The sequence below is a fragment of the Chiloscyllium punctatum genome, chromosome 9, assembly GCF_047496795.1.
Source record: "Chiloscyllium punctatum isolate Juve2018m chromosome 9, sChiPun1.3, whole genome shotgun sequence".
NCBI lineage: Eukaryota > Metazoa > Chordata > Chondrichthyes > Orectolobiformes > Hemiscylliidae > Chiloscyllium > Chiloscyllium punctatum.
In genome coordinates, this window is record NC_092747.1 from 19,273,890 (window position 1) to 19,295,564 (window position 21,675).

The 21,675-nt window shown below is 39.6% G+C and overlaps 1 protein-coding gene across 10 annotated transcripts in view; it reads left to right on the top strand.

The window, feature by feature from the left end:
- Positions 1-21,675, top strand: part of herc2 (HECT and RLD domain containing E3 ubiquitin protein ligase 2) — a 231,639-nt gene that overhangs the window by 98,802 nt on the left and 111,162 nt on the right. For 5 of the 10 annotated variants that reach the window (XM_072576977.1, XM_072576980.1, XM_072576979.1 and 2 more), the window contains exons 27-35: positions 151-283; positions 1,217-1,344; positions 1,476-1,671; positions 3,830-3,963; positions 8,807-8,980; positions 9,102-9,238; positions 11,357-11,508; positions 13,200-13,391; positions 15,083-15,151. In XM_072576977.1, coding sequence (XP_072433078.1) covers positions 151-283; positions 1,217-1,344; positions 1,476-1,671; positions 3,830-3,963; positions 8,807-8,980; positions 9,102-9,238; positions 11,357-11,508; positions 13,200-13,391; positions 15,083-15,151 — 1,315 coding nt within the window. The remainder of the gene's footprint in view (positions 1-150; positions 284-1,216; positions 1,345-1,475; positions 1,672-3,829; positions 3,964-8,806; positions 8,981-9,101; positions 9,239-11,356; positions 11,509-13,199; positions 13,392-15,082; positions 15,152-21,675) is intronic. The other 5 variants (XM_072576984.1, XM_072576982.1, XM_072576983.1 and 2 more) reach the window with 2 other exon arrangements.

The window sequence follows — 21,675 nt, forward strand, 5'->3', positions numbered from 1 at the left end:
GTAGATTTTTATTTTCTTTAAATGGCTTTGTAGAATTTGAAAATAATTGGTAGTAAAATTGTCTGTTCCTCCTTTAAGCATCTTTTTTTTAAATATTGCAGTTCCAGTATTATTTTGTTTATATTGACTTAACTTATGTTCTATTGGCAGGATTTCTTGTGCCAAATAGAGCGCTATTGCAAGCAGTGTCATCTGACAACACCAATCACTTTCCCTCCTGAGCATCCTGTGGAAGACGTAGGGCGGTTACTCTTGTGCTGTCTACTGAAGCACCAGGATTTAGGTTGGACATTTCGCTAAATCTTAAGTATTCAAAGTAGTATTAGTTTTAAGAAATGGACTAGCGTATTCTGAATTTTTGATAAGCCTCAAAAGCTAATTTCAGAATTGCTTTTGCAGATACCAGGAATCTTTTTAGATTTAATGTTCTAATTTTCTTCCCATGTTGTCAGTCTATGTTGCTAATAAATTATCGAAGTAGTTTTTGTTTTCGTGACTTATCCTCTGCTGCTAATATTCTCACTGATTTGTACTGTCCCCATTATTCTTTTCTCTTGTGCATTCTTCGCTATTGTTCTGTTGTCTGTCTGTGTCATTGGTAAATATTTTTAGCTCCTCATTTAGTTCTTCGTTGTTGTGCCTTCTTGACTCGCATTTACATGGACAGTCAAGGACAGGTGGTTGGTTACTGTTACTCCTAGGAATTTGATGTTTATGGCTAGATTTGGGCTATTTGATTATTGTGCAATGAGTCTAACTTGAATGATACTTACTTCATAAGAGACCAGACTGCTGATGAACTGGATTGATTCTTTAAGATACCAACACTGAGAATTTTGGAGAAACTCAGCACATGTGGCAGTATTTCTGGAGAGAGGAACGCAGTTAATGTTTCAAATTCAGAACATTGAAGAGTGTATGAGACTTGAAATGTTAATTCTGTTTCTCTCTCCACATATGCTGCCAGACATGTTGAGTTTATCAAGCATTCTCTATTTGTTTCAGATTATGAGCATCTGCCGTATTTTTGATTTTATTTGATTCTTTAAGAGAATGCTGTATAGAGGAATGACATACTCCTCTGTGAGTCTGAAGTTACTGATCTCAGGAATATGCTGTCACAGGCACTAAACAAAATCTTCTCTTGGAATATCAGTTCAATGTCTGGCTTAAATCTAACGTGTGCATTTTTTTCCCCTGTGTAAACTGTATACAGGCCATGCAGCTTTATCTGTCATCAACCAAAATGCCTTAGGAGTGGATCAAGGGAAGCTCAGAGTCTTGCCTAAGTCGGTTGGTGATGTTTGTCGAGTGGTATATCAGGCCAAGTGTTCTTTAATAAAGGTGAATGATATATTTTGTATATGTGTAAACAATGTCTTTTCTATTGTAGATGCTATTTTTAAAGTGTCATTTTCTTTGCAATTTATTTGTTGCAAACCAACTAATTTTTTTCTTTCCCTTCTAAATCTTAGACTCACCAAGAGCAAGGACGTTCATATAAAGAAGTGTGTGCACCAGTAATTGAACGTCTGAGATTTTTGTTCAATGAGCTGCGGCCTGCTGTTAGTAATGACATTTCTATAATGTCTAAGCTGAAACTACTAAGTTCCTTGCCTCGGTGGAAGAAGATTACCCAGAAAATCATCCGTGAAAGGAGAAGGATGAGAGGTATGCAAAAATTATTTCTGTCTCTCAGAAGGTGGTAGAACAATATATGCACTGATTAAAAAAGACTTGGGTTAAGTGCACACATGATGCAAATAAAATGTGTACATGCGCTGTTATGTATCATGTTTGTTATTTATATCTGTGAAACATACAAATCTTAAAATATGCAGAAAAGAAACTTGAAGCAAGTTTTGGAAGCAAATTTGATTCCTTCAAAAAGGAGAAAGCAACCTACTGGCAATACCTTCATTTGTATTTGCTTTAAACTTGAACATTTTTAACAAATATATAGTCCCTCAAGTTCAAATGATTAATATCTCAACACTCTAGAAGTTGCTAGAGCATTGACTTCAATATGTGAATTTTATTTCATCTAAAAGTGTGCAGAATGACATGGATGATCACCAAAATTAGGTTGTTCAGTAAACACTGACTTTATTTCATCATTCAACTTGAATTTAATCCTGACTGAGGGTACAGCAAATGCAGTCAGCAGATTTATTCACTGGTAGATTTTTCTAATGAGGCAAGCAGTAACACAACTGAGTGAACTGGCTAGGATGTACAAGTGAGCAGGCCTTATGTAGTTAGACTAACGTAGCAGAAGCTTTCTGAGTATTAGTCGTCAAATTTGTCAGTTGATGCTAAGTTTCTGATTTCTTACCTTCGTTGCGATCAGAGAAAACAAAGTAGCAGTGAAAGAGTGCTTTTCGGAATGGAGGTCGGTAACCAGTGGTGTTCCGCAGGAATCGGTGCTGGGACCTCTGTTTGTAATGTATATATAAATGATCTGGAGGAAAATATAGATGGTCTGATTAGTAAGCTCACGGATGACACCAAAATTGACAAGAGTTGCAGATAGTGAGGAGCATTGTCAAAAGATACAGCAGGATTTAAAATACAGATTTGGGCAGAGAAATGGCAGATATAGTTCAAATGCAATAATACATTTTGGAAGATCAAATTCAGGTACGAATTATACAATAAATAGCAAAACCCTCAGGAACAGCGACACACAGAGGGATCTGGGCCATACAGGTTCACAGATCCCTGAAAGTGGCAAAACAGGTGGTCAGAGCTGAAAATGTGTTGCTGGAAAAGCGCAGCAGGTCAGGCAGCATCCAAGGAACAGGCCTGACCTGCGCTTTTCCAGCAACACATTTTCAGCTCTGATTTCCAGCATCTGCAGTCCTCACTTTCTCCTCCGCTAAGGTGGTCAAGAAGGCATACAGCATGCTTGCATTTATCAGCTGGGCATCGAATGTAAAAGTTGGCAAGTTAAGTTACAGCTGCATAAAACTTGAATTAGACCACATTTGAAATATTGTGTGTCGTTCTGGTCGCCACACTACCAGAAGGATGTGGTTGCTTTGCTGAGGGTTAAGAGAAGGGTTATCAGGATGTTGCCTGGCCTGGAGGGTTTTGGTTATGAGGCGGCATTGGATAAACTCTGATTGTTTTCATTGGAAAGCACAGATAGGATGGATGGTCAGAAGCTTTTTCTCAGTGGAATGGCCAACTACAAAAGGGCAGAGATTCATGGTTAGAGGGGGAAAGTTTAGGGGAGAAATGTAAGCAAAAATATTCGTACACCGGGTGGTGGAAGCAAACTCGGTAGCAAAGTTTAAGGCGTATTTTGATTAGACACATGAACGGGAGGTGATCTGAGGGATAGAAACCTTGTGTGGACAATAAGTAGTGAGTCTAAATAAGGACTTGGTGGGCCAAAGCGCCTGTCCCTGGGCTGTATTGTACTGTATAGAGTCACAAGTCCAAGTTCACTTGCCTGTGATTGTACTGTTGAAATGAGGCTCAAAGTTTTTAGTTGTTTAAACATCTGGATCATAATGGATGTTGTTAATTTTGTTATGCAGTAATTTTATATTTCTCAGTCTTGTTATGATGTGACTTGCAATTTAAAAATAAAATGGAGTATCTTTAATCTGCATTGACTGTTTATAATTTATCCAATTCCGGTGTTCTTTTCTGTATTTCTATCATGTGCTAATGTGCCTTAGTTTCATTCTAAATGTCATGTTGCCTGTGACTTTTTGTTTGAGTGTTCTTCTTTTTCAAAAGAACTGTTGGTTCTTTTGGTATGTCACCTTTGATTTCCTCAGCCTGTTCATAGTGCTGACTGTGTGGTGACTCTTCACAGTTCCAAAGAAGTCTGAGTCTGCTGATGTGGAAGAATCCAAGAATGACAACAGTGAGAGTGATGTAGAAGATTCCTGTGTTGTACCACTTAACCCTGAAGGTGTGGATAAAAAGGTCTTACCTGTGAAATCAAAGGTAAGATAGTGACAAAGATTCTCATGTTACATGCAGTTGTAGTTGATAAACGTTCAAGGCTGTCATGATACATGTTTGTGGAGTATTGAAACATAATCAGTTTGGAATCGATGGAAACAAGTATTGGAAATGTTCGTTCTTTACTGTTAATTTCATAAAATTTGTTTCTTTTCCTTAATTTATTCATTCAGGGGGTGTTGACTTTATTGGGCAAGAATTTATTGTCCATCCCTAATTGCCCTTGAGAAGGTAGTGGTGAACTGCCACTTTGAACTGCTGCAGCGCATTTAATGTTGGTAGACCCATAAAGTTGTTAGTAAGGGAGTTCCAGTATTTTGATCCAGTGACACTGAAGGAATGGTGAAGTATTCCCTTTGTGGGGAAACGGGCAGGTACTGTTGTTTTTGTGTATCTGCTGACCTTGACCTTCCAGATGGTCATTGGTTTGGAAAGTGCTGTCTAAGAAGCCATTGTGAATTTCTGCAGGGTATCTTGCAGATGATGTTGGAGGAAATGAATGTTGTGCATGTGGTACCAATTAAATGGTGTGTATAAAAAGATCAAAGTCTAACAAGGCACTTAAAAAAAGTCCATGTTGAGGGCATTACCTTAGAAACAATTATAAAATCATGAGGGACATAGATAAGATCAATAGCAAAGGTCTTTTCCCTTGGTTAGGGGAAATTCAAAACTAGGGGGCATGTTTTTCAGGTGAGAGGAGAAAGAAATAAAAAATGACCTGGGAGGCAATTTTTCCACACAGGGTTGTTTGTATGTGGAATTTTGCGAGCGAAAGTGGTGGATGCAGGTAAAGTCACACCATGTAAAAGACATGGGGATAAGTTCATGTACAAGAAAAGTTTGGAGACATATGGGCCAAACACACAAGTGGGACTAGTTTGGGTTGGGAACGTAGTCTGTATGGACTGGTTGAACCAAAGGGTCCGTTTCCATGCTGTATGACTCTATAGGTAATATGTACAGTTTTGACCTTCATTTCTTAGGAACAAAGATATTGCCAAAGAGGGGTGCTGTGAAGGTTTACCAGACTTTTTACTGAGATAACGGATCTGTCCTGTGAACAGTGATTGGACAAACTAGGCCTGTTTGCTGTAGGATTTTGAAGAATGAGAGTTGATCTCATTGAAATGTACAAAATACTTAAAGGATAGACAGAGTAGACTCACCCCCATTTCCCCCCACCACCACACCCACTCCAGTTGCAGGCTCCGCCCCGACTCCCAGCTCCACACCTACCCCAGGTCCTAGCTCCCAGCTGTGCCGAGTTTTCACCATCCCTCCAAACCTCCCCCTCACTGAGGACAAACAATCAATCTTCCGCAAAGGACTCACCTTCATCCCCCTCCGCCCACGCATCAATGAATTCAATACACATTGTGACGTCAAATACTACTTCCGCCGCCTCCATGCTTACTTTTACAATCAGGACTCCTGGCCACCTTCCGAGGACCCCTTCGCTCACCTCCAACGCACTCCATCCACCTGGACACCCCGCGCTGGCCTATTACCCGCCCTCGAACTCTTCATTTCCAACTGCCGCCGGGACTTTAACCACCTCAACCTGTCTACCCACCTCCCCCACACCAACCTCTCTCCCTCACAAAGTGCAGCCTTCCATTCCCTCTGCTCTAATCCCGACCTCACCATCAAGCCAGCGGATAAAGAGGGTGCAGTGGTAGTCTGGCGCACTGACCTCTACACCGCTGAAGCCAGACGCCAACTCAAAGACACCTCCTCCTACCGCCCCCTCGACCATGACTCCACCCCCCATCACCAAACCATCAACTCCTGGACCATACAGAATCTCATCACCTCAGGAGACCTCGCACCCACAGCTTCCAATCTCATAGTCCGGGAACCCCGCACTGCCTGGTTCTACCTCCTTCCCAAGATCCATAAGCCTGACCACCCTGGCTGACCTATTGTCTCAGCATGCTCCTGCCCCGCTGAACTCATCTCTACCTACCTCGTCACTGTCCTCTCCCACCCCCCCCCCCTCCACCCCCCAGTCCAGGAACTCCCCACATACGAGATACCACTCATGCCCCCCTCCTCCTCCAAGACTTCAATTTCCTTGGCCCCCCAACGCCTCATCTTCACCATCAATACCAATCCCTCTACACCTCCATCCGCCATGACCAAGGCCTCCAAGCCCTCCATTTCATCCTCTCCCAACATCCCCAACAGTATCCTTCCACCGACACCCTCATTCGTTTGGATGGACTTGTCCTCACACTTAACAATTTCTACTTGGAATCTTCCCACTTCCTCCAGACCAAAGGGATAGCCATGGGTACTTATATGGGCCCCAGCTATGCCTGTCTCTTTGTTGGCTACGTAAAACAGTCCATCTTCTGTAGTTACACCGGCACCACTCCCCCACCACTTCCTCCGCTACATTGATGACTGCATTGGCGTCACCTCGTGCTCCCGCGAGGAGGTTGAGCAATTCATCAACTTCACCAACACATTTCACCCTGACCTTAAATTTACCTGGACCATCTCTGACACCTCCCTCCCCTTCCTGGACCTCTCCATCTCCATTAATGACGACCGACTTGACACTGACATTTTTTACAAACCCACCGACTCCCACAGCTACCTGGATTACACCTCTTCCCACCCTATCTCTTGCAAAAATGCCATCCTGTATTTCCAATTCCTCCGTCTCTGCCATATCTGCTCCCAAAAGGACTAGTTCCACCACAGAACACACCAGATGGCCGCCTCCTTTAGAGACCGCAATTTCCCTTCTCATGTGGTTAAAGATGCCCTCCAATGCATCTCGTCCACATCCTGCACCTTTGCCCTCAGACCCCACCCCTCCAACCGTAACAAGGACAGAACCCCCCTGGTGCTCATCTTCCACCCTACCAACCTTCGCATAAACCAAATCATCCAATGACATTTCCCCCACCCCCAAAAGGACCCCACCACCAGGGATATATTTCCCTCCCCACCCCTTTCCGCCTTCCGCGAAAACCATTCCCTCCGTGACTACCTGGTCAGGTCCACGCCCCCCAACAACCCACCCTCCCATCCTAGCACCTTCCCCTGCCACCGCAGGAATTGCAAAACCTGCGCCCACACATCCTTCCTCACCTCCATCCAAGGCCCCAAAGGAGCCTTCCACATCCATTAAAGTTTCACCTGCACATCCACCAATATCATTTATTGTATCCGTTGCTCCCGATGCGGTCTCCTCTACACTGGGGAGACCGGATGCCTCCGAGCAGAGCGCTTTAGGGAACATCTCTGGGACACCCGTACCAATCAACCACGCTGCCCTATGGCCCAACATTTCAACTCCCCCTCCCACTCAGCTGAGGACATGGAGGTCCTGGACCTCCTTCACCGCAGCTCCCTCACCACCCTACGCCTGGAGGAAGAACGCCTCATCTTCCGCCTCGGAACACTTCAACCCCAGCGCATCAATGTGGACTTCACCAGTTTCCTCATTTCCCCTTTCCCCCCCCACCTCCCCCTAGTTCCAAACTTCCAGCTCAGCACTGTCCCCATGACTTGTCATGCCTGCCTATCTTCCTTTCCACCTATCCATTCCACCCACCCCCCTGACCTATCACCTTCATCCCCTCCCCCATTCACCCATTGTACTCTATGCTACTTTCTCCCCATCCCCACCCTCCTCTCATTTATCTCTCCACCCTTCAGGCACTCTGCCTCTATTCCTGACGAAGGGCTTTTGCCCGAAATGTCGATTTTCCTACTCCTCAGGTGCTGCCTGAACTGCTCTGCTTTTCCAGCACCACTCTAATCTAGAGTAGATACAGGTAAGGTGTTCCCACTGGTTGGGGGAGTCTAGAGCCACTTAGATCTGAGATGAAAAGTAATCTTTTGAGGGTTGTGAACCATTAGGATTTCCTATCCAAGAGGGCTATGAGGCTTTGTCATTTGAACATAGTTAAGGTAGAGATTAACAGACTTCTGAACACTGGGGGCATATCGTGTTATATAGATAGAATGAGTAAAAGGAATTTTAGTGTTCGATCAGCATTGATTGTATTGAATAGTGGGCAGGCTCATTGAACTTACCTGAGTTATAACTGTATTGCAACAGTTAGGTTGATGGTATAACCATCACTGAATCGCTCACTACCAGCATCCTGGGGTTATCAATGACAGAAGTAAACTGGATTAATCGTATAGATACTGTGGTTGCAACAGCAAGTCAGAAGCTAGAAATCCTGCAGCGAGTCATTCATTTTGTGATTTCCCAATGCCTGTGCACTATTTATAAGACAAATTTCAGGACTGTGATGAAATACTCCACAATTTCTGCTCCAAGAACACTGAAGAAACTTGATGTCATCCCAACACCATATTGAGAATATTCACTTCCTCCAGGAGCAGTGTGTTCCATTTACAATGTGGCCTGCAGAAATTCCTGAAGGCCACTTTGACAACGTCTTCAAAATTCAGGACTGCTATTGTCTTGAAGAACAAGCGCAGCAAATACTTGGGAACACTACCAGCTGTAAGTTCCCATTTAAGCCATTCACAATCCTGACCTGGAAATGCATTGCAGTTCCTTCAGTGTTGTATCAAAATCTTCTGTAATAGCGTTGTGAGTATATCTATACAAATTGGACTGCAGTAGTTGAAGATGACAGCTTACTGCCATTACCTGAACAGCAATAAAAGCTGGTCTAGCTAGCATTCAACACAACCCATGAGTAAATTTAAAAATGAATGGCAAACCTTTGCCTACCAGCAAACTTGTGTGCTTTTGAATTATTGTGCTTTTGGTCTCCAAAAGACATGCCAATTCTGATTTGTGTTTTTATTTTGTGCTGTGAACCAGGACAAATGGCAACCCCTCCTTTCTTCTGTAGCAAATGTTCACAGATACAAGTGGCTGAAGCATAATGTTCAGGGTTCTTTTCCACAATCGGCATTAATGGCGAATATACTTGACTTTGCCTTGAAAGAAGAGCCAATTGATGTGGAGAAAATGCGAAAGTGTCTCTTAAAACAAGTAAGATAGAGTTTTCCACTGAATGCAAGCTTCAATATTGAGAAGCTTTATTTTACTGTTACAATTCCTCACCTTTGTGACAAATTCCAAGTGTTTATTCATGTGTTGCTTGCTTTTGCAGCTGGAGAGAGCTGAAGTTCGATTGGAGGGAATAGACACAATGCTTAAACTGGTATCAAAAAGTTTTTTGCTTCCATCAGTGCAATATGGCATGTTATGTGGTTGGCAAAGACTCATCCCTGAGGGGATAAATATAGGGTAAAAATACTTATTTTTAATTGTATTTTAAGTGGTTTCTCACCTGTTCACACCTAAAACTGCATACCCAACAGTATATATGGTCTGGATATCCATGTGGGTTTGGACTTTAAGTTGGTACCTCCAGTATTACTGAATAAATTGATCTATTAGAATTTCTGATCAACGGAAATGTTTTTCATCCAGTGGCAAAAAGCTCTCATTGTACCATGATAACTTAGTAGTTCTGTGATTTCAGCTACAGATCTTCTGCTGTTCTTCATCCGTGAATACTTGAATTTTCTATTTTCAATCTGATATGTTTGGTTTGAATAATATTTAAAGGTACAAATCTTAGCTTTGAAAGGAAATTTATTGCTGATACATAAGCAGAATTAATGGCCTGGATTTTTACAGATTGGGAGCAGGACTGTAGGCCACTTAGCCCATCTAGGCAAAAGTGAGTACTGCAGGTGCTGGAAATCACAGTCTAGGTTAGAGTGGTGCTGGAAAAGCACAGCAGCTCAGGCAGCATCTGAGGAGCAGGAAAACTGACATTTCGGGTAAAAGCCCTCCGTCAGGAATGGAGGCATGCATTCCTGATGAAGGGCATTTGCTCGACACATCGATTTTCCTGCTCCTCTGATGCTGCTTGATCTGCTGTGCTTTTCCAGCGCCACTCTAATCTACACTTAGCCATCTAGCCTGTTTCACCATTCAGGAAGGTCCTGGCTGATGTGATTGTCACCTCAACTCCCTATTACTGTCTAACCTCCATAACCACTGATTTTGTTATTGGTAAGAATCTATTTATCTGTCTCTGCCCTAAAAAGTATTCATTGATACTGCCTCCAGTGCCCTGCGTGGAATAGCATTTCAAAGATTCATGCCACTAAAGAAAAAAATCTCATTGTTCTTAAATGGGGAACCCCTTATTTTAACTGTTCTTTAGTTCTAGTTTCATCTTGTGGGTGGGAGACACCATTTACAGCATCGACCCTGTCAAGTCCCCTCAGAATCTTGCATTAAGTTTCAGTAAGCTCACTTCTTATTCTTCTGTGATTTTGGGCTGGGAGTGATGACAAAATTGAAGATCTCAATTGTTTACTCTTCTGAGACTGACAGCAGCTTCTTGGTTCTGTACAGTTGAGCTAAGTATGGAAATCATTGTACTTCGTTGAATAGCTGAATTTTTAACTGTGTACTATGTTGCTAAACAGCATTGTTGGCCCTGAAAATTTAATGTTTGTTGAATGACATATTAAAATATGAGAGTTTGGTTAGCTCAGTTGGCTGAAATGGCTAGTTTCTAATGCAGAGCTGGAAAGAACTTCAGTGTTTCAAGTGTTTAAAAAAAAAGTTATGCTGTTTTGGTTTCTATTACAGTCCCCTGTGTAAGTTCTGATCATTTATGTCAAGACTACTTTTAGAGAAATCAAATTGAAGTGAAGAGGTTTAATAACATGTATTTCCATGTTTGTGATCTTTGAGAATACCTTATTGTCAAAGGAGATCATAGAATCCCTATAGTGAGGAAATAGGCTATTCAGCCCAACAAGTCCAACTGACCCTCCAAAGAGTATCTCACCCTGACCCATTCTCTTCCCCTATTACTCTACATTTTCTATGACTAATGCACCTAACCTACACATCCCTGAATACCATGGGCAATTTAGCATGGTCAATTCACCTAACCTGCACATCTTTGGACTGTGTGAGGAAACTGGAACACCCAGAGAATCCCACCCAGACCCTGAGTATGTGCAAACTCCACATGGATATTTACCCGAGGCTGGAATCGAACCCAAGTGCCTGGTGCTGTGAGGCAGCAGTGCTGACCACTGAGTCACAGTGCTTCCCAATTGTAATTGCTTCTCCTGCTTGATGACAAAATGGTTACTGGATTTCTTGAGATGCCGGTCTCAAACTTAATGTAAGAGGAAGTCTATGCCACTGAAGTTGCTACATCCAGCTTTCACCTGAGTCTGTGACAAGTAACATAGTTTTTCTGTTGACGTCAGAATCCAGGTGATTGATTTTTTTATGTTGGCTAACCAGTGAGTTTTAAAAGATTAAGTTTTTCAGTGTTGGATTTGACTCCTGTCTGCCTTCATACTGAAATTAAAATCCTCTGTTTAGTGAGCCTGTTTCAGACTGCTTGAAGGATGTGGATCTCATACCACCATTTAACCGTATGTTACTGGAAGTTACTTTTGGAAAGCTTTATGCCTGGGCTATTCAGAATATTCGGACTATGCTGTTGGATGCACAAGGTAGATTTGATGATCTAGGTAAGATGATGTTATTTTAGGTTGACGTACAGTATTTATGCACTGTTACATTCAGTAGCACGGTCCACTAATTGTTGCTTTAGTGAAAGATATGGTGCTATTCACAGAACCAGATGATTGTTACAGAGGATTGACAGTTGATGCGTTGTGTTGGCACTGACTTTTCAACTAAGATATTTACCTAATACCATTCCACAAATTATTGAATGTGCTAAAATCTCTTAGAAATTTCTTTGGCTGACAGATTAATAATTGAGAGCTGCTTGGTTCATGATTTGTTATTATTTAGTGGTATGGACCAGGCTGGTACCCCTCAAAATATTTTAAGTAGTTAGCCTCGACGGTAACTTTTTTTAGTTTAAAGGCTAAGAAGTGGATATTCCAGGTGTGATGCAGCTGGTCAAACCACTTCGCTTTAAGCAAAACAGAATTTATTTGAAAACTGCAGTTGAAACACAAACGGAAGAAAAAAAAATCTAGAATAACTTAACTGTTGGATATCTTAACCGACCCGACTTAACATCTTAACTAAGGAGCTGTTACAATTCCTGTAGCATCCCACAAATACACCTCTTGGCAAAAGGTAAACTCAAACACAAATTCTTCTAGACAAGAGAGGTTTCAGAGAGAAAAGTCAGCAAAGGATAATCTTCTGAAGCATAGAACCTTCCTGCACTGTCGCAGCTTCTTTGACTGCTACAACTAAACCAAACTAGGGGAAAAAACCTCAACTGGGAGAACTGGCCACTCCCCTGCTATTGTTAAAGTAGACATTTCTAGACATTTTAGCACCTCTGCTTTTACAAACTCTCTTGGGGGTGGGGGGGGGCGGAGATTGAATGGTATGAGGTTTTCTGGAAGCTTGATTCCATACAACAATTGAAGCTTTTATATAGAAAAAATGAGATGAATAGTTCCGTACTTCAAAATAATAAGTGTAGAAGAGAAGAAAGAAAAACGCACTTTTCTAAAATAACAAGGTATCCTATCACACATGAAGACAGTTAGAAACCAGTTTGTTGTAGAAAGACAGAACAATCCTGAAGGTGAGGGCAGAGTGCATGTTTGTATTGGAGAGAGCAGGTCTGTGGCACCATCAGCTGTTAAGCTACTAGCACCTTCAAAACAGTCAGGGCAGAATAAAAGGAGTCCTGGTCATTCATATTTTTGAACTCAATGTAACAGTCAGGTATCTAAGTCATAATCGCTTATGTACACATGGTTACATTCTGATGCATCTTGTTAAAGTTATTGGCTAAACTTCATTCATGTGTTGGAATATGATTTGTAGTGCATGACACAATTTTATCACTGTTTCATGATATTTTATCTGTAAATTCAAATGTCAAATGCTACATTTCCGAGCAGTATCTCAGGAACAAAGGCAACGGCAAAGCAGCATTTATGGAGTCTTGGACAACAAAGAAAATAAGATGCCATATTCTTATAATGAGTAGCAATCCGCTGATTGTCCATAAACAGTAAATATCTTGTGTGCTAAAAAATGTTACAGTTCTAGGATAATCCATAACCTTTTACACCTAGTTATTGCAAGAGATTAATTGTTTTTAATGGATCTTCATGACCTGATCATTTTTGAAGACCGAGGATTAGTTTCAGTTTGAGATGAGAGTTACTAATTGCAAATTACTTGATCAAAATATTACTAATTATAAACATCATCATTTTAGGCATGCAGTCTGTCCCTCTGCATACTGTAACGAATGAGAATCCTTCAGCACCAAGTCTTGGTACCATTCCACAAGCTCGCTTTCTTCTCATCATGATAAATATGTTGACGCTTGAGCATGGAGCCAACAGTCTCAGTCTTCTGTTGAACTCTGGTTTGCTTGCATTGACTCAAACAGTTCTGCGGCTAATAGGTCAGTGAAAAATAAATACTCCTCTATGAAATCTGATTGGATTTTTATTCTATCTTGAACGTACTAAAATAACCTTCTGTAACTTTCTCTGTATCATTGTGAGTTACATAAGTGAAGACCATTGGCTTGTGTTTGAACTTGTTGCATAATTACCTGCAAGTTGTAAAATTTTACAACAGATGATTGGGTCAGTTAGAATAGGGCAATCAAAGTAGCTTAAGTTAAATGTTTTCACTATTGTGTGAATATTTAGTATTTCAAAATTCTTTCTTCAGTTAATATCTGAATTTAAAGTGAGTCGTAAACTTATCCCATAAAATTATCCCACAGTGGAATACTATATGGGGAAGCTGCTCTATGATAAATGATCTTTTTGCCCTTCCATGCCATAATATCATCTCATTTTCAATCTATCTTGCATCAACTAGACTGTACAGCATGTTTAGTTTTATCTTGTTATCTAACTAAAGATTTGTCCTTTACTGTCTCAGCAATGTATAAACCTGCTTTTTGTCGCTTCTTTTGTCATCAAAGCAATTTCAAGCCTTTTCCTACATCGTCAATGTTACCTGAGAGCCACTTTCCCACGAAGGGGAACCACCTTCTTTTCTTTCACTTCCAAGTCCCCACCACTATGATGTTAACTATTAGTAAATTGTTCGGAAGTGATTCTTGACAGTGGTGTTAGAATGGCCTTAAGAGCAGCTTATGGCCACGAATGGAACCCACACAAAAAGAACCAAAAAACGTGGGATTTATCATTAGTGTTACGTATTGTGGGGAGAGCAAAACAAGGCAAATCTGATGGTGTGAGCCACTGAGGAGTTAGTATTGTTAATTTGTTGCTGTGGTGACGTCTACAAGGCAGATTTAGGATGGTGTGACATGGAGACAATTGCCCTTCTTAGTAACTTCAATGGTAGTAGTCTTTGTGCTGTAGGCAGCGTGCAAACTCGTCTCATGAAGCTTAAACGGTGATTATAGGAAAAGTGGAAGATACCTAAGTGAGGTTCAAAATATCCAATCTTTGTGCACAATTTCTTACTTTTTAATTAAGATTTAGTGAGGTTAAAATATATACCGTCCTGCAGTATTCATTTTTCTTAATTTTTTAATTGCTTTATTTTGTGTTTGCCTTAGCCTATATAATATCTTTTTCTTTCCTTCTGACAATTTGGACACAAAGTGGGCTCCATTGTTCTGAAAATTAAACTGTTTTTATTACAGTTTAATTTTATGTCACTGCACAATCAAGATTGGGAAACAGATAATCCTTTTCATAAAATGGATATGGACACTAAATATTTGTGCTTTCAAAACTTATAAGAATAACTTTTGTTTATAACTTGCTCTATCGAGCTGCAATTTTTCACAATTTAGACTTTTATAAATATTGTTTTAACCCCTTACGTTTAAATATTGCTTCCCACTTTTACAAAAATTTTTCAAAGTAATTTGATTTTATAATCTTCTGGCTTTATTAAACAGCCTGTTGTTCATTTGTAACTTATTTGAATACTACACATTTTATACAAGTCTTTTTTTTTTCCTAGTGTGCAGTGATTGTTAGTGTTAACAATTCTCCTTTTAAGATTAACATCGCTTTCCCTTACTATATATATATAAATGATGCCATCCAAAAATTACCTCAATATCAGTTTATAATTCAAAGAAGCGATTTGTACTTTCAGGAACAGGACCGTCCATATCAAAATTGGAAAGAAACAGATTTAAAGGTGGGGCTGTGTTGTGCGCATGCGGTAAGTGTGCACCTTAGGAATTATGGAAACATTTGGCTAAAAAGACGTGGTGCTTTCTGTGTCCGTGCTTAAATGCAATTTTTAACATTTATTTTCTGTGTATAATCTTATGCACGTCCTTGTCCCTGGTCTTGGAACATATGATACAACTAGGACTTTTGTTATGCACATTTTACCCCCTGACCTCATAATTAAGAACATTTGGCCTTTGATCCTTTGACTCCCATCCCCCTCCTCTACTATTCATTACTATCATGGCTAATTTTCTACTTCAGTTACACTTTTCAACGGTATCTCCATATTCCTTGATTCCTTTAGTATCTTCAAAAAAACTGTTAATCTCTGATATGAATGCAGTCAACAAATTAACATTCATTTTGCTGTAGAGCAAAGAATTCCAAAGAACCGTTTCAAGTCAAGAGATTTCTTTCACATCAGTGTCCTAAATACTAATCTCTTATTTTGAGACTGGTATCCCTCGTTCCCCAACCAAGGGGAACTGCTTCGCAGCCTTTCTCTATCAAAACCCTTAAGAATTTTAAATGTTTAAATGCAATCACTTCTCTCTCTTTTTTAAACTCTGAATATAGCTTGATCTGTTCTGATAATATAATCTCTTCATTCCAGGAATTTGTCTGGTGAACCTTTCTTGCATTCCTTCTATGGGAAGTACATCCTTGCTTAGATATGGAACCAAATGTGAACAGTGCACCAGCTGTGGTTTCACTCAGGCCCAATTTAAGAATAGCAAGATTTCTTTTTTTTTTACTCCAATCCTTTTGCAATAGTGGGTGACATAATGTTTCTTTCCTAATTGTTTGCTGTACCTGCGTCTTAACTCTCTCTAATTTTTGCAAACAGAAACCAAAACCCTCTGAATACTGATGTGTCCCAGCCTCTCCGCTTTTAATCTGCTTTTCTATTTTTTAGCCGGTTTATCTTTTTCCACACTATATTGTGTTTGTCACATTCTTACCTGCTCAATTTTACTTGCCTAAATCCTTTTGCAATCTTTACACTTCTTTACCTTCCCACGTATTTGTATATCATCAGCAACCATGGATAATTCATTCCTCTTGGTCCCCTCATTTTAAGTTGTTGATTACGATTGTAACTGACTTTGCGATATCCCACAAGTACTGTCAACTTAATGTTCCTACTCTGTTTTCTCTTCATTGGCCAACCTCGATCCCATGAATCCTAAATTTATGCGATAACTTCATGTGCAGAACCCTTTTCAAATGTTTTTAAAAATCTACTTTCATTTCATTCACCATATTATTCACAATTTTTAAAGAAAACTTCAGATTTGTCTATATTAGTTTCCTTCCATAAACCTGGGTTGACTCTGTGCGATCATATTTTGAATTCCGAAGTGAATTCCTGATTGTCACAACCTTGATAGAGTGGAGCATTTTCCCTGAAACTGATGATATTAAATGGCTTATCATTCTTGTTTTCTCTCTCCCTGCTTTGTTGAACAGTGAGTGGGTAGTTTATCTATCTTCCATTTACCTTCCATTTCATTGGTATTGTTCTGGAATATATGGAATTGGATAAGATCCAAACCAAATTACTTAGGATGCAAGCTATCATGTCCTTTTCATCCCTTAATTCCTCCAGGAATTTTTTTTACTTATGTCTTTTAAATGCCTCATTTTCACCAGACCCATGATTCCCTGTTAATTCCAGAATGTTTTGTGTCTTGTAACAGGAATACTTATATTTCCTTATTCCCCCTTATAATTTCTCCAACCTCTAATTCGAAGGGACCCAAGTTTAATCTCACTAAAATTTATTTCTTTTTACATTTCTTTCAAGTTTTTGCTATCTGTTTTTACATCTAATTAATTTACTCTCTTATCCCATTTTCTTCTTGTATTTTAAAACTGCTCTGCTCCTCTGTCATACTGCTGTTTCTGGCAATGTTAGCAGCTACTTCTTTTAAACTTGTGAACTTTGTCCTTTTGTTTTCCATAGCTGGACCACTTTACCATATTTTATATCTAATTATCATGAATGACATTTTTTAATTTTTAAAATCATTTCCATTGCCTAACTAACATCAGACCTTTTAATCTAATTTCTTGTTTTAACTTATTAACTTATCTCTCATACCTATGTAGTTAAGTTGGTCTGTCTTCTGCACTGATTCCATTGAGTGGGCACTTTCACATTGTCGATCATGCCATCCACCTGCAACAGCTCTCTTTCCTTGTCCAGATCAGTATGACTGCATTTGCTTAGATGCACTAATTTATAATATTTGGAAAAGTAGCCAGAACATCTCCAACAGTCTCTTCTCTTCCTGTTGCTGCACTGATGAAGATGGTGTTTTTATTTGCAGACAGTTAGAGGTGAAAGTATGAGAGAAGATATGGAGTTGAGATTTGCCTCTGGGTTAGCATGACTCTCTCGCAGCACAAGCTCTAGTGCAGTAAAATATCTTACCTGAGGAGACAGTATAGTCAGTTGCAGAAAGCAGAATTTGTGATGAAGGCCAAAGCCTTGAGTCTTCCGAATGGAGAAAGTTAAAATTCATCTGAATCCCAGGGATATGTCAAGTAATTTGACAGCACTGTGTCAAGATAATGGTCAAGAGAGATGATGAAGGAAGAAATAATTGCTGGAAGGTTTCTTGAGAAAGATAATATAGAAGTAAACTTAAGCAGTCATAACTTACGGAACTGTTAAGAGGAGCTAGTTTGGAGGAAAATGGTCTACTAGATTCGGGAGATGATAATTACCCTGATTATACTATGAAGTTATTACTTTGTTTCAGACTGTATTTAAAAGAGATGAAAATTCAACAGCAGAATTTAAGCATTGGGTTGAGATAGAACTGGGAAATAACAATATTGAAAAACTTGGGAAATGAAAGGGAGGTTATAAATGTTTATGTTGATGGACAGGTCAATGTGCTGTTTTTTTTGTGTGTGGAAGTATGGTGACAATGAGTTTGAAAGGCAGAGCAAGTGAGTTTTTGAGGTGAAGAAATCATTTATAGCTAACATAACACCTAGGAAGTAAGATGGATAATTAATGATTTAGTGGATTATGGTTGAGGGAGCTGTGCATTGTGTGGGCTATATATATTTAACTTGAAGGAAGGGTGGAAAATAGGAATTATAGAAGAAATTTAAGAAACGACAGTGATTCACATTTGATGTGGAAAGAGGCCTGGCAACAAAAGCAGTGAGCGATGCCACACTAAGCCTTTGATGATAAAGATCCAGGAGGCATTTGGTAAGAGAGGAAAGTACCCTAGGGTTATCTTTGTCTCAAAGCATGATGACAGAATAGTCAGTGGTTTTTGCAGAGGACCAGTTTGGGCCATTTGAACTGGATGAGGTTGAGTTGTATCTGGCAGTAAAATGACTAATCTAATTGTGTGGCAACTCGACTTAAATATGTTCCTTGAGCTTGAAGGAACAAAAGTGTGGTCTCTTTGGCAGAAGTGACAGGATTTGAAAACAATGAAGGTTTAGCTAAATGACAGCTGTGAAAAATCGGTATAACAGTGGTTAAGTCACTTTGCAGTATCAGGTGAATTATGACAAATGAAGGGTCAACAGCTAGGCAGTTTTAATATAGAAACTTAGAAGGCTGCATAAAGAAGAGCTTTGCCTGGGAGGACATGAGGAAGTGATCAGAATAGTGTTGGGGACCACAAATAGGGTGGGAGAAATATCTGAGATGGTGGTAAACTTTGACGTGAGAAGGTAGCATCTTTTGAGGTGACGATTGAAATTGGTCTGGTGAGGAGTCTTTGTGTACAGGCTGAGGAAAGCCAAAAAAAATGGATATCCCAGAGATAGCTCGGGGAACGTGAAATAATTATGAATGAGAAGTGGGTGGAACATGATTAGGAGCCATAGAAATAGACAGGCTAGTGACTTGGGATTGAATGGCACACTGTTTCAGTAGGGCAAGGGATCGGAAGTATAACCTGGTTTGGAGGCTCTGGTGAGGGAAATTAATAGGCTCTGACAATGTGCAAAGAAGCTATTGTTAAAGGGAGCAATGTGCATAGTTAGGAAATGCATCATTTCTGAAGGGTCCTCTTTATTGACTTTCTATAGCACAGTAGTTCTTTCAACAAGCCACCTCTGATACCTTCAGTGATCACTCTTGCAATACATGATTTCAAAAAGCTTTCTTTGGCAGATTCAACAGAAATCTGAATTTAATTCTAATTTTCCTATTTCTTTTCACCATGTTGGTACATTCCTTTTCAAACAGGCTATGATGTAAAAGAAGTTTAGCAGCTGACCTTTAAACTATACTAAGATCTTGCTTCATTAATCTTCTGCTTTTGCCACTACAGACTTAATACATCAAATAAAGTGTATGAAGTACTCTTCACTTTTTCATTGCCAACTGAAAACTGTCTTAAATTAAGGTTGTTGTTAAATAAGTATATTGTTCCAATACAATGCAAGCCTTTTTTTTGGTCTTTTAAGTTTCCGTATATAAATGAATAAGCTATTGACTGACTCACCAGGCACTGATTCTTTCAAGACTTATTTCCTTGTAGCATACTCTCAGATAGCTTTGAACTCTCGTGGATTGAATTGTGTGCAGCATCTTATTTTACAGTACCTCCCAAGTTTGTCCTCTTCAAACTCATTGTACAAACATTGCACAATTGAAATTTCAAACAGTGCCAGTTCAAACTTTATATACATAATAACTTTTGCATTTATCATTTGGGTTATGGACTGGTATTTTTTAAAAGTTGTTTCTTTTGCATACAACTTCACTTTGCTGGTGTACTAGATCTCCAATTTTGATTTAGTTTTATATGTTGAATCTTTTTGTTAATCAACTCCTAACTTGAAAGTTCCATCCTTGCCAGTTGCTTATTTCAAATGCAGTGCATCTTGTTAGCAGGTATTTCCAGTGCAAGCAGCTGATGGGGGCTGTGCTGTTGATTTACATTCACAACTTTCTAAAGAGTGTGGCCTAGACTGGATTTTTAAAAAAATAATTGAACAATTGTAAAGTATTACAAGAAAGAAATGGTTGCTAGGCCACCCATCATTCCAGATATGAACTGCTGACATTCTGTCGGCTTTTAAAATGCAAAAACATCAGTTTAGGTAATATTTAACCAGGGTTTGACTATCCTACACTAAAAGTACTCAATAGTAATTGGAACAAGAACCTGCATTTGTATAGTGACTCTCTGACAGTAATTGCCCTAAGGCACTTCACAGAAGGTCAATCAAACAGTGATCTATGGAAGGATGTGTTTCAACAGGTGAAAGCTAGATTTTAAAGAGCATCTTGGGAGAAAGAGAGATGGAGGCTTAGAGAAAGTTTTTATAGAACCTTTGGTCTGTGCCGTTGAAAGCACAATTACCAACTGTACAGTAATGAGTGCAGAGATCTTAAAGGATTGGCTAGTGAGTAGTTACTGAGATAGGGAGGGGTAAGACCTTCAAAGAATTTGGAAACCAGGGTAAGATTTTTATAAACTGAGGCATTGTGGAACCAGGAGCCAATCACCATGAAACTTGATGCAAGTTAGGATGTGGGCAGCAGATACTTGGATGAGTTCAAGTTTACAGAGGCTGCACAGAGGAATATTGGGATAGTTGTGTCAAATGTCATAATGTGGGTTCCAACAACAGTTGAATGATGAAGGATTGGAGATAGGAGATCTTGCAGAAGTGAAAGTTGGAGATCTTGGCTTTGGAATATCCCTGTGAAATTGAATTGCCCCTGAAAAATGATCTAGATGAGGGATGGAATAGGTGCTTAGAGAACAGAATTTATGTTGGCATAGAAGGACAACCTGACTGTGTATACCTGCATTTTCTATTGGCTTCAGTGAATTTGTTTTGAGGACCAAAACTAACTGAGGTGCTTGCGAGTTCATGATTGATTTTTCTATTCCAGTCTTGCTGAATATAATCTGATTATCTTTTCACAAATGATTAACTATGTGCAGATGTTGAAAACTCTCAAAACACTGTTGAAACTTGGTCAACTGAGATTGATTAATTTTTGTTGAGTAAGGTTACTGAGTGACCATGGAACCTAGGCAGATTATTGGAGTGAAGGTCCGATTGTCATGGTCTCAGTTAATGGCAGAACTACAGATTAAAGGGCTGAATGTCCTGCTCCTGTCCCACCTTTTCTTTCTTGTTGAACTTTGTTATAATATCGATTTGTTTTTCTTTAATTTTTTTTGTATATTCCACACTTATGTACAAAGGTCCTTCTTTATTTTTGCATTGGCTTTGTTGCTCTTTCACTGACTCAGTTTGCTTGGAGTTTTCTCCTCAATGTCTTCAGCTCCCTCAACAAAGGTTGATGGTAGGACAAGACAAAAATGCCGAAGAATAAGTCACAGCCCAGATGGAACCTTTTAATACAGCTACAAGGAAAGAAGTATAGTTTCAAAGAAACAGTATCTGTGCACCTTAATGATCAGCAGTTAATCATTTGTACAAGGATTTTTGAAGAGTGATGTGCACCATATTGAAGTTCAACATGCTTACTTTGTAGTTAAAGAA